Source organism: Sus scrofa, chromosome 17 (genome assembly GCF_054392235.1).
Source record: "Sus scrofa isolate SSC_HxYL_T2T_F1_AM1 chromosome 17, Sscrofa_HxYL_maternal_Yorkshire_Landrace_v2.0, whole genome shotgun sequence".
Taxonomy (NCBI): Eukaryota; Metazoa; Chordata; class Mammalia; order Artiodactyla; family Suidae; genus Sus; species Sus scrofa.
In genome coordinates, this window is record NC_139399.1 from 43,167,197 (window position 1) to 43,180,000 (window position 12,804).

General features: G+C 53.2%; 1 protein-coding gene across 2 annotated transcripts in view; it reads left to right on the forward strand.

Annotated features, from left to right (window-relative positions):
• Window positions 1-8,193: 8,193 nt before the first annotated feature.
• Window positions 8,194-12,804, forward strand: part of MYLK2 (myosin light chain kinase 2) — a 13,214-nt gene continuing 8,603 nt past the window's right edge. Inside the window, exons 1-4 of one of the 2 annotated variants that reach the window (XR_014832146.1) lie at window positions 8,194-8,464; window positions 8,944-9,421; window positions 10,287-11,075; window positions 11,473-12,490. Coding sequence is in view for 1 of the 2 variants with exons in the window: in XM_013985219.3 (XP_013840673.2) it covers window positions 8,413-8,464; window positions 8,944-9,421; window positions 10,287-10,588; window positions 12,385-12,490 (938 nt within the window). In the remaining variant the exon portion in view is untranslated. The remainder of the gene's footprint in view (window positions 8,465-8,943; window positions 9,422-10,286; window positions 11,076-11,472; window positions 12,491-12,804) is intronic. The other variant, XM_013985219.3, reaches the window with a different exon arrangement.

The following is a 12,804-nucleotide window of genomic DNA, read 5'->3' on the forward strand; positions in this document are numbered from 1 at the left end:
TCTCCTCGGACCGTGCCGGATGCTTGCGTTCTTGTCAGGGATACGGCAGCTGCCCGTCAGGTCACAAGCCTCGGCAGGCCTGGATGAAAGCCAAGGTGGTCAGAGTGCCAGGGGACTGCAGCCAGAGGGGCTTTGCCCCGGCCCACTCCTCATCCTTTATTTGGACGCCCCCTCGCCATCCCAGGCGGGGCCCTCTTCTCCCGGCAGCCTCTCAGAACGTGCCATGCACCCCAGCTTGTATGGTAACCCAGTTCAGCAGACGCCCCCAGCCCCCGCGGCGTTATAAATAGCATAGTGGGGGGCCAGGAAGCCGTCAGGTGCACCAGGACAGAACATGCATTCCCCGCTTTTTGAGCCATTTCCTGGGATCGTGTGACGGGGGTGACTTCCAGTGCAGACAAAGTCCAGTTCTCTTCTACAGGGTCTGCACTCACACTTGGGCCTTGCTTCTCCTTTGAGTGTTGGCACTTGTCCCCTGCCCCCTTCACGAGGGCCCTGCCATCATGAGGTGGTGCTTCCAAGTCTGCTCCTGGGCTGTTTCCTGTTCTTGGAACAGCTGCACCAGCCTGGGGTACCCTCCTGCTACTTGATCCTATAGGGAGGTGTCCAGTGGCCATGGGCAATTTTCAGATGACCTTGCTCCTCTAACGTCATTAGATGGCTATTTTTGGCTTCGCTGTTTATTGCTGCAGAGAAGTTGGGCTGGGGTGGGGGAGAGGGAGAAAGAGTGAAGGAGGGGCTGGTCTTGGTTTCTCATTGTTCCAGGGCCCTACCAAATCGGAGCATTTATTATTCAGCATTGACAGAGCACCTATGTATGTCAAGCTCTGGGGCAACCAAGTTGATGACATAATCTAAGTATCCTTCACTCACCTACAAATTCATTTTGCAGCAGGCATTTATTTTGTGTAAAGGAGTGATCATTAAAGAGTGAGAGCTCTGAGTCTGATGGCTTGGGTTTATATCTTGGTCCCACTGGAATCCTACCTCTCAAACCCTGGACAAGTTACTCCTCAGCACCCCAGTTTCCTCTTAAAAACAGGGGCGATAATATTATCCACCTCTTAACATTGCTGTGAAGATTAAAGGAATTAATATCTGTATCTATCCGCCCCATGGTAAATGCACAATAGATATTAGCAACTATTATCACTAACAACAGAAGCACCACTTTTTCTTTTCTTTCTTTCTTTTTTTCTTTTTTTCGCTTTTTAGGGCCTCAGGTGTGGAATACGGAAGTTTCTAGGCTAGGAGTCGAATAGGAGCTGCAGCTGCTGGCCTATGCCACAGCAACATAGGATCCTTAACCTACTGAGGGAGACTAGGAATTGAACCTGCGTCCTTATGGATACTAGTCAGATTCGTTACTGCTGAGCCACAATGGGAACTCCAGAAGCACCACTTTTTGTACTAGGTTCTTGGTATATCAGGGTGACTGGTATGGCCCGTGTCTGTTCTGAGCCAGCACCTGAACCCCAGGTCCCGGGACAGTGCACACAGCACAGGTCAGAGGGGAACGCCTGCCATGCACACCGCTTTACCCTAACTTGGGAGGGCATTCCCGAGAAACAGGTGAGCTTCCTGTCCAGGGAGAGCCTCAGAGCAGCAGCTCTCAATCTTACTGCACATCAGAATCTTCTGGGCAGGTTTGAGAAATAATCAACATTCTTCCCGCCCCCTAAAAGTTTCTGATTTAATTGGTCTGAGCTCAGGAGGGGCTCAGACTTCAGAGATGAAAGCTCTCCAGATGTTTCCTATGTGCATCAGGGTTGAGAACACAGCCCAGGCTAGGGGTGGGGGGTGTGTGTGCTGGGAGTGTTCTGCCAGCTGCCCCAGGAGTGCCTCAAAGCCCCTGACTCGTGAGTTCTCAAGCTGGGGAGTGCACGAAAACCACCTGAAATACTGGTTATGAGGACAGGTTCCTGGGGCCCCATTTTACACAGACTCTGGGGACTAGGCGCTGAGAAAGCGTGCCATCGTCATGCCTTCAGCTGAGAAGTCAGCCCCGATCATCAGCCCCAAAACTCTGCCTTTGAGATCCCATAGCATTTTAGATCTCATGTAGCTCTTACCATTTTCCGTCTTCAATTGTAGAAATCTGTGTTCATATTGATATTCTGAATTATTCATCTTCTAAGAGTTACAGATGGTCATTTCAACAAGTTTTACAAAGTCCAAAGAAGAAAAATCACCTCTACTCTCACATCTGTATGTATCTGTATATGTGTGTATATATACATATTCCTCCAGACACGTTCTGTAGAAATATTAGCAACGAAAAAGGATCCCATTTCATGAATGATTACAATCTTTTTTCATCTAAAATGATTTATCTGGTGATTCTCTAGCTTTCCCCCAGCTCCGTCTCTGTGTCCCCAAAGGGAAGAGTTTAGTCCTGGCCACAGGGTAGGACACTCAGTAATAATTTTAGCAATACAACTTTACAATTCTGGGCTGGAACAGTGTCATGTGAGCTTCCAGAGAAATCTACATCCAATTGGCCACACAGAATGTCCATAGATCTCTGCTTACCAGCCTTGGAGGGAAGGGCAGGGTCTGCAGTAAGGACAGCAGCCTTACCAGGACTTTCTTGGGGGCCGAGAGGTACTGCCAAACTCCTGGCTCGGGGGCCCCAAGGTGGGAGAGGCAGGAGGAAACAGCTCTGAGCGGCTCCCATATCAGGACCGGAGGGAAAGTCGTGAGGGGAGTTGGCTGCTCTCTTTGGAGTCAGAAAGGTCGTTGCTCAACTCCCTGGATTTTCCATCACAGCCGAGCAGGGAGAGGGTCAGGCTGGGAAATGTCTCCTCTGAGCCGGTCCTTTTAAAGCCTCTTGGCTGGGTTCATTTCCTCCAGGAGCCAAAGAAGTGGTGCCCAAGTGGAGTTAACCCCTCCAGGCCCAAGGAATTCTCCCAGGGATGTGTGAGCCTGGGAGCCCAGGCTTCTGGAACGCAGAGCCACCCAGGGCAAGAGGCCTAAGAAGCCGTGAACTCTGGCTGGAGAAACCTTCCCTCTGGCCTTGTTAAATCCAACAGGCATAATTGCATCCTGCTGACCTTAATTCCCCCGTCGGATTTAATTGGTCCTGGCATCTCCCTACTTCCTGCCCTGCCCCTGTAGAGGCGAGGAGGATAGCAGCACAGCTGGTGCAGGGCAGGAAAACCCCGTCTTAAGGGTGGGCAGGGGCTCTGGCAGCCCCCAGCTGGGTGGGAGAGGCTTCCCTGGGCCCCACCCCGGTGCCTCCAAGGGAGCTCTGAGAAGAAGCATGGGGACTCCCAGGGAGCAGCTGGCTGAGCTGAGCTCAGCCCCGGCAGGCGGGCAGGCGGGCAGGCGGGCAAGCAAGCCGCAGGCAATCCTGCGGATCCGGAACCAGGCCAGGCCCTCATCTCAGCAGGAGGCACTGTGGAGGAGCCTGCAGGGACGGCTGAGCCCTCTACCTGGGGCATCCATGTGATCAAGACCCTGCAGTGCTGCGGGTTCTGTGCCAAGCACTCTTCGTACAGGTGCTCGCTAATTGCTCCCCGGAATCCTAGGAGAGAAGCGATGGAGCAGAGTAGTTATGAGCTGAGCTTTGAGTTAGATAGTTCAAGCCCAACTCTATGACTTTGCCCCGTGACTCAGTTCTCCTGTCACATCTGTGAAATGGGGATGAAACAGCTGGCATTGATACAGTTCTCCCTACGTACCCATGCACTGCTCTAAATGCTTCTCATACCTCCCTCTGGGAGGAAGGTGCTCGTCCTACAGAGGAGACAAGTGAAGGCATTTGCCTGAGCCTCAGAGTTTCACAGCCAGAGCTCCTCAACCTCTGCTCAGCAGGACTGCCATAAGGATTGAACAACTCACTTAGAAAGAGTTCAAGTAATGCCAGTTATTATCTAGGAATCAACAGTAACACGTACAGCAGTTAGAGTCTCTGATGTTGTCACAGCCTGGATTTCAGTCTTGTCGGGAGGTGGCTCTATATATGAATCTGGGTAGCTTGAAGTTTTTCAATGGTTGTCACCTTAGGGACAAGCCTCTTACCCCCTCTTGGCATCAGTTTCCACATCTTAAAGATGGCCTAGCACTTGGTGCTTAAAGTCCCTTGTGAAGATCTGATGAGCTGGTCAGAACCCTTGGCAGAGCCCTTAGTGGTCCTTTGTGGGCACTTATTCAATAACGGTCAGTACTGATAACTACAGTCAAAGCAAGGGGACGTTAGTAAGGGCCATCGCGGTAGAGTCATCCCACAAACCCAGTCCTGAGCCTTGCTGGTCACTCAGTTACTCATCAGACACTGACTGGCAAGCACACTTTGTGCCAAGGACACATGAGCATCCTACAGCCCCTGTGTTGAGGGGCTCCCAGACGGTGTCAGTGGTGGGATCAGCCCAGAACTGAAGGAGCCAGAGGAGGGGGGTCCAACACTGCGAGCTAAACCAGAATGTGTTGTGGGAATGACCAAACGGAGGGCTGGGAGTCCAGGTCACAGGCACAGGCGTGAGGCATTTCAACCTTCAGAGTGCCATGACACCCAGAAAGTGGGTACCCAGCAGGGAGATGGGGTGGGGCACAGGCTGGGGAAGAAGGAGGACTTTGGGTTGTGAAGGAGCACATTTCTGGCCCAACTCCCTTCCTTGTGGAGGACAGCTTTGGACAAGCTCCCCTTTGGATGCTCTTGTCTTCATCGAGAAAATAGGATAAAAGATCCCCATAGAGTTATTATCAAGATGATGTTCTCAGACAATGGATAAAGCTAACAGCAGGCACTCAAAAAGTGGGAGCTCCCATCCTTTCAGAGAACCTGGGTTCAGATCCAGTCCATCCCTTACAAGCCCGACGGCTCTGGGTCAATACTTAACCTCTCTGTGCCTCCGTTTCCCCATCTGTAATTATACCTACTTCATTGGATTCTGAAGATCCCACAAGGGAATCTACACAGGAGCACTTAGAACAAGGCCTGGGGCATGTGGCGAGTAGTGTTTTTCTTCCTGGCAGAGGCAGGCTGTAAACTAGACCTCGAAGGAGAGAAATGGAAGAGGGAAGGGCCAGGTCAGTCGAGGAGGAACAGCAGACAAAAGGCAGCAGGACTGGGGAAGGAGACCCAATTCTGTTTCTGGCTAGTCTTGGACCAACAGCCCCAGCATTTATTCACTTAAGAAAACATCACTCAGGGGAGCTCCTGTTGTGGCTCAACGGGTTATGAACCCGACCAGTATCCATGAGGATGCAGGTTCGATCCCTGGCTCTGCTCGGTGGGTTGAGGATCCAGTGTTGCCGTGATCTGCAGAGTAGATGACAGATGTGGCTCAGATCCTGCATTGCTGTGGCTGTGGTATAGGTTGGCAGCTACAGCCTCAATTCGACCTGTAGCCTGGGAACCTCCGTATGCTGCACCTGAGGCCCTAAAAAAAAAAAAGAGAGAGAGAGAGGAAAAAGAAAACATCGCTCATTTTTTAAAGTTTATATGATTTTTATTTTTCTCATTTTAGTTGATTTACAGCGTTCTGTTAATTTCAACTGTACAACAAAGTGACCCAGTCATATATACATGTATTTTTTCTTTTTCTCACATTATCCTCCATCATGTTCCATCACAAGTGACTAGATATAGTTCCCTATGCTGTACAGCAGGACCTCATTGCTTATTGACTCCAAATGCGTAGTTTGCAACGTCACTCATTTTGAAGAGCAGTCTGTTCCCATGGTTTTGGGTTCAAACAAAAAAGTAAAAGGGTATGCAGTGACATTCCTCTCCCACCTCTGCTCCCCAGGGTCTTGTTTATCCTGCCAAAAAAATTTATATGTGTATAAAGGGAAAATGCATGTATTATATACATATTATGCTAACTATTATAAATTTCACCCCCCTTTTGCACAAATAATAGCGTCTCTGCATGCTTTTCTGTCCTTGGCTTTCCCCCCACTTTGGAGGTTGCTTCATGTCAGTTCATTCACTGCTTCCTCAATCTTTTTTTTTTTACAGCTACGCAATTTCCCATTGTTTATTCTTTTTCTTCCTCCCTCCCTTCCCTCCCTCCTTCCTTCCTCCCATCCTTTTTTTCTTTCTTTGCCGGCCTGTGGCATGTGGAAGTTCCCAGGCCAGGGATCAAACCCATGCCACAACAGTGCCAATGGTGGATCCTTAACCCACTGTGCCACAAGGGAACTCCATTTTTCCATTGTTTAGACATGCTGTATCCTCAAGCCATTTCCCACTCCATCTCTCAGCTGATGGTGGGAGTTGTCCCTCCATTGGGTAATTAGAGGAGCTGGGCCACGAGGTGGGCTTGGAGTGACTGGATGGGTCACAGTCAGGGCCCAGAGCTATTTCCAAAGCACTCGGCTTGGGGCTAGTTCCAAGGTGCCCCTGTAGAAAGGCTCTGGGCAGACAGCCCCTGAGTGATGGAAGGCCTTTTGGATCATACCTCTCCCCACCCACCTTGGCTTGAACATCTCAGGCTGGATGGCTCCTGGGTCACATTGTAGTGCAGAATCCTTGGAAAAGGTCTCCACCAGCCCCCTCCTTCCAAGTGGGAATATAGACAATTCCTATATTGTCTTTTTAGGGCCATATCCCTTCAAGGCATATGGAGTGTCCCAGGCTAGGGGTCAAATTTGAGCTGTAGTCTCTGGCCTACACCACAGCCACATCAACGCCAGATCAGAACCACGTCTGTGACCTACACTACAGCTCACGACAACACCGGATCCTTAACCCACTGAGTGAGACCAGGGATTGAACCTGCGTCTTCATGGATACTAGTCAGATTCGTTTCCACTGTGCCACAATGGGAACCCTGGAAAATTCATTTAGTTTTTTGTTTCTTTATCTTTTCAGGGCCGCACCCATGACATATGGAAGTTCCCAGGCTAGGGGTTGAATTGGAGCTGCAGCTGCCAGCCTACACCACAGCCACAGCAATGCCAGATCCCCGACCCACTGAGCAAGGCCAGGGATCGAACCTGCATCCTCATGGCTACTAGTCAGATTCATTTTCCCGGCACCACAATAGAACTCCCAGGTGGGCTATTGGCAAGACCTGGGTCAGCGCAGGGGAGGGGCATGAGAGCACTGGCCACCTCTCAGAGCTGCTTGGGGGTGGCCTCTGTCTCCCCAGGAGCCCTGGAAAAAGACACTGTCAAAAGAAAAGGCAAAGAGATCCTGCTGTACAGCACAGGGAACTATATCCAATCACTTGCGATGGAACCTGATGGAGATAATGTGAGAAAAAGAAAAAAAAAAACTGGGTCACTTTCCTGCACAACAGGAATTGATAGAACATTGTAAATGAACAATAACTTTAAAAAATTAAGGCGTTCCCGTCGTGGTTAATGAATCTGACTAGGAACCATGAGGTTGCGGGTTCGATCCCCGGCCTTGCTCAGTGGGTTAAGGATCTGGTGTTGCCGTGAGCTGTGGTGTAGATCCTGCGACACGGCTAGGATCCCATATTGCTGTGGCTGTGGTGTAGGCTGGCGGCTACAGCTCTGATTCGACTCCTAGCCTGGGAACCTCCATATGCCGCAGGTGCGGCCCTAAAAAGACAAAAACAAGAAAAAAGAAAAAAAGCCGTCAAGTATAAATTAAAAATAAAATGTTTAAAAAGGAAAAGAAAGAGAACCTCAAAGTGCACACGAAAAAAACCTATTGTGTTCATTATTAAAAGAAAAAGAAAAAACCTTCAACCCCATGGACCTTGAGCAAGTGCCCCTGAGACGGTTTCTTACCCAAAGATGCTCCAAGCAGGACCAGAGGCCAGGGGCAGGCTGGTGGGCACAGAGCTGGGCGCTGAGGTGATCACCCCCGGGCCTGGGTGATTCTAAACAGGATCTGGGACACCCCAGAAGATGTGGGCAGAGCCAGAGCCTGGCCTGGGCATAGCCTTGCCCCTCAGCCCTCCTGAGAACACCTCTTCATCCAGCACCCCCATCCTGTTCAAGCCAGCGGTACCAGGCAAGGCCTGGGAAAAGGCTGCCCACCCCCAAGGGCCCCAGGTGCCCCCCTCCCTCTTTCCCTTCCCGCTTGTTCCAACACCGCTCTCCCCCTAGTCGGTCCATGGGAAGAATGCCGTGTCCTCTGAACGGGGGCCAAGAGTGACAGGTGGTGGCAGTCGAGCTGCATGGCCCCTGGTGTAAGAGATCCTCTCCCCCGTCCCCGCCTCCCCTGCCTGCGCCCCTGCCTCCGCCTCTGCCCACCCAGCCCAGTCCCTTACAACTGCCCCAGGACGGCTCCCGGGCAGCCGCCTTGAGACAGACGGACACCAGGCTGCCCCTCTCTGCTCCAGGCACCTTCCTACCCTCAGTCAGCTGGCCCTGGTCTCCCCTCGGCCAGACAGGAGGAGGAGTCCAGCAGTCCGACACACCTTTCTCTTCTTTCTGCAGCTAGAAAGACTTGAGTTAGACAAGCAGAAGCACACGCCTCCCGACCTCATGGCGACAGAGAATGGAGCAGTCGAGCTGGGAGTCCAGAGCCCATCAACAGGTGCCAAGCTGGGGCCGGAGATGGAGGGAGGAGCTTGGGAAGGGGTGTTTGGAGCCAGAGTTGGGCTGATTCCTCGGTGGGGGTTCTGTGCCTGAGGCCTCTTTGCATGGCGCATGGAGGACCCAGAAATCAGAATCATCTCTGCATAGGGTGGAGCTGGGTCAAGGGCCTACGTGAAGCCCTCCCCCGAGAGACTGGGAAATGTGCAGTCCCCATGGGTGACACTAAACCCTCAGGGCAAGGGACAGCAGGGGCATCGAGGCCCAGCAGGGGACCAGAGCCTCCTCCACGGGACCCCCAATCTCCAGGCAGCCCATCTCTAGAGCCCATGAAGTGGCCCCAGAAGCCCTGTGGGACAAGTGCTTGCAAATCGTGTCCTGGGTGAGGACATGGACTCAGAGCTGGTCACTGGCCAGCCTGGCCGGGGAAGGGGTGGGGGTGGGAGGGTGGATCCTGACTGGTGTTTCACCTCCTTGCAGATGAAGGACCCCCGGCTGCAGAGAAGGACCCTGCGCCCCCAGATCCAGAGACGGATCCTGGTCCCCCAGACTCAGAGAAGGCTCCTGATCTCCCAAAGCCAGAGAAAGAACATGGTCCCCCAGAGCCAGAGAAAGAACCTGATCAACTCACCCTGAAGAAAGATGCGGAAGCCTTGGCCCCAGAGAAAGGGGATGGTGCCTCGGCTCAAGCCTCATCCAGTGGCCAGGGCCCCGAGGGAGAAGGCAGCCTGGGTGGGGGGGCTGCGGAAGGCAGTGCTGGGCAGCCGGCAGCCCTGCCCCAGGAGACGGCAACAGCCGAGGCCAGTGTCAAGAAGCCCGAGGCAGAGCAAGGGACCCCAGGCAGCCAGGACCCCGGAGAGTCCAAGGTGCATAAGAAGGCGGCAGAGGGCCAAGCAGCGGCCAGGAGGGGCTCGCCTGCCTTCCTGCACAGCCCCAGCTGCCCTGCCGCCATCTCCAGGTGAATGGGCCCTGCCTGGGAGCAGGGAGGGGTTCTGCGGCCACTCTGTCCCAGGCACAGTCATCACATTCGATGCTGGATTGGGTCCTTCTGACCGGCAGGTCCCTCTGCCCGGGGCATTAGCCTGACTTTCTGATCTCCCTGCAGAAACCAGGACTTGGTGATGGTTCAGAGAAGCCTGGAATGTCAGGCAGGAGAGGTCCACAAAGACCTCTTCCCAGGCATCTTGATGGAGCCCAGAATACCCCTTACCCCCGTGAACATGGGTCTCACCAAGGGCAGGACTGAGACTGCAGGAGGAAAAGATAACCCATCTTCTTAATATAAGGATTGGTATAATACGAAAAGATGGCTAATAACCAGACCGTTAGATCATTGCTAATACTTTTAGAACCAAAACGTAGCACCAGTCTTAGGGTGCAATCCATTATAGTTACCTGAATGCCAGTCATATTAATGAGGTTATTAATGATTGATTGTAAAACCACAATGCTAACACTGACCATATCAGTTTGAATGAGGTAGCAATATACATCAATGCATCAACATCATTAGGACATGAATCAATGGCATTGCCACAATTTGGTGAATCAGAGCTCTGTAACCTTCCTAACTGTAGGCACATAAGGATTAACCAAATTAACAATCCCAGTGAATAGTTATTAATGATCAATTAGGGCACTGACAGTCAAGATAATGACTACAGACCTTTAAGGAATGAACATCCCTTGATTTTGTATGTAGATGCTTTACCCCCTGTGTTTGGGGTGGGGACAGGGTTGTATTAGCTCCAGCTGAACTCCGGGAGACCCACCGGCAGGGCAGTGGCGGCTGAAGGCGTCCCCTCTGTGTTCTCACGTTCCAGCCCTGAGAAGCTGTTGGCTGAGAAGCCCCCAGATGAGGCATCAGAGCTCATCTTTGAAGGGGTGCCCGTGACCCCCGAGCCCGCGGATGCTGAACCAGCCAAGGAAGCAGAAGGAGGGAAGAACGTCCAGGACAGCAGCCAGAAGGAAGCAGAAGAAAAGGCCCCGGGCCAGGCTGGCCAGGCTAAGGTGCAAGGGGACACCTCGAGAGGGATCGAGTTCCAGGTCGGTCCCCCGGAGAGATCGGAGGCGGGGCATGCCCTCAGTCTCACAGCCAGGGAGGAGGACTGCTTCCAGATTTTGGGTAGGCCGGGGCTGCCGTGGGGCCGATGGAGGGGACGGGGGCTCCCGGTGTCTCCCCTTGTCTCCCTGAGGCACCTCACCCAGCCCGATCCATCTAAGTGTCACCCAACCCCAGGAAGTCCTAGTTCCTAGTCTCCTGTGATAGATGGGGAAACAGGGGCTCAAGGAAGGGGAGTGGAGTACCCCGAACCCATGGCTAGGATAGGGTATGACCTGTCAGGACAGCCTGACTCCAGAGCTCACTTTCTTTAATGGGGTTTTAAAAAAATCAGACATGTTATTGGTGCAGCACCAATTCTCTGGACAGTGGAATTTGAAGTCAGTCTATGGAAGGGCTCAGATGCCAGGCTTTGGTAGTTATATGGATGGGTAAGGAGGGTCATGGGAGCCACAGAGGGTACATGAGCTGAGCAGCACAGGTGTCGGTGCATAGAAGCAATGACCAAACTTGGCACGTGAGATGGGCCAGGACTGTGGAGCGGCCTTAAGTGATGGTGGTTTATTCAGGGGGCCGCAGGGAACCATTGAGCATGAAGGAGCTTGTCGAGCAGGTGAATAGGGAAAGGGCCTGGGCAGGGAGGCGGCAGGGCTGGGGGTGGGGTGAGATGGGGTCAGAAGAGCCCAGAGTGTCCTGACACCCCCGTCCTCCAGGCCGAGGTGCCCTGGGAGACCCGCCAGCCTGCCTGGTGAGCGGCAGCGTGCCACCCAGACAGGGTGGGAGGGCCTGGCGGCTGGGCGGCAGCCAGGAGCCCTGCCTCCTCCCCTGAGCAGCCGCACAAACCTCCCGGCCCGCTCCGCCCAGAAATCACATCCTCGAGTGACGGACCTGAACAACCTCCAAGGGCTGTTTGATTTATCTCAGCCCGGCTTCCCTGCGGCCTCTAGCTATTTTTAAAGAGGTTTCCATTCCTGATGACTCAGCCTGTCGGCGGCCAGGGCCTGCTCTTCCCCATAACTGTCACTAGGTGGCAGCATTTCCCTACCAAACAAACACCTCCATCCCTGTCTTCTCCCCGCCTACCCCCTTTCCTGGGCCAGATCCGGGTTGGACACTCGCTCCATCTATAGGTGGCGCCAGCTGGTAGTGTTATCACAGAGAATGGTAGGCAGGTTCCATGCCTATCCCATCAGACATAGTAACCCCTACTTATGAAGGCACTCCAAACTATAGTTCCTTCGTTCGTTCTTTCCCTCTTTCTCTCCCCTTCTCTCTCTTTCTCTCTCCCTCCCTCCTTTCCTTCCTTTTTCCTTCTTATGGCTGCACCTGTGGCACATGGAAGTTCTTGGGCCAAGGGATAGAATAGGAGCTGCAGCTGCAGCCTAGGCTACAGCCAGGGCAACACCAGATCTGAGCTGCATCTTCGACCTTTGCTGCAGCTGTCACAACACCAGATCCTTAAGCCAATGTTGGGTCCTTAACCTGCTGAGCCACGACAGGAACGCCACCTTTTTTTTTTTTTTTTTTTTCCCCTTTAACAGAAGCACAGCTAGTTTGGGGTGGAGTCTTCATGCCTTATAATGTGGGAGGGTCTGAGAAGTCCAATCACCCATCCCCACTGCTGTGCTGGGAGGGGGAGTGGCTGAGCCTCCCTCTGAAAGGGGCAGAGGCTTCCCAAGGCCATTTTGTGTGTCGGTGGCAGTGCTGAAATTGGAGACTGGGCCCCTTAGTCCCCATCCTGGAGCGAGCTGTCCCCCAGGTATCACTGGATCACCCAGGCCAGGCAGGAGGGGTGGTGCCGGGAGTGTCCTCAGCAGGGCTGTGCTGACTGTGACGCACTGCTCTCCTCTGCTCCCCAGATGACTGCCCTCCACCCCCCGCCCCCTTCCCCCACCGCATCGTGGAGCTGAGGAGCGGGAACGTCAACAGCCAATTCAGCCTGAACTCCAAGGAGGCGCTGGGCGGGTGAGTGCCGGGCCCAAGCCCCTGGCCCCTCCACCCTGGTGGGAAAGCCCAGAGCTCCAGGCCTCGTGTCTTCCCCACGTGAGGCCCAGACACTCCAATTGGACGTGAGCCACGTGGACCCACTTTTTCCCACATGGTCACACTTGTCATTTGCCGGCTGTCACGTGGCTGGTGTGTACCCGTGTCACTGACTCACGCAAACACCCCATTGGCCATTCAGTGTTTCCCATGGGAAGCACATAATATTTTCCTGTCTGTCTCAGTTTAGGCACCACACTGACCCCCTCAAGGTGATTCCTGCTTTGTTAAAAGTC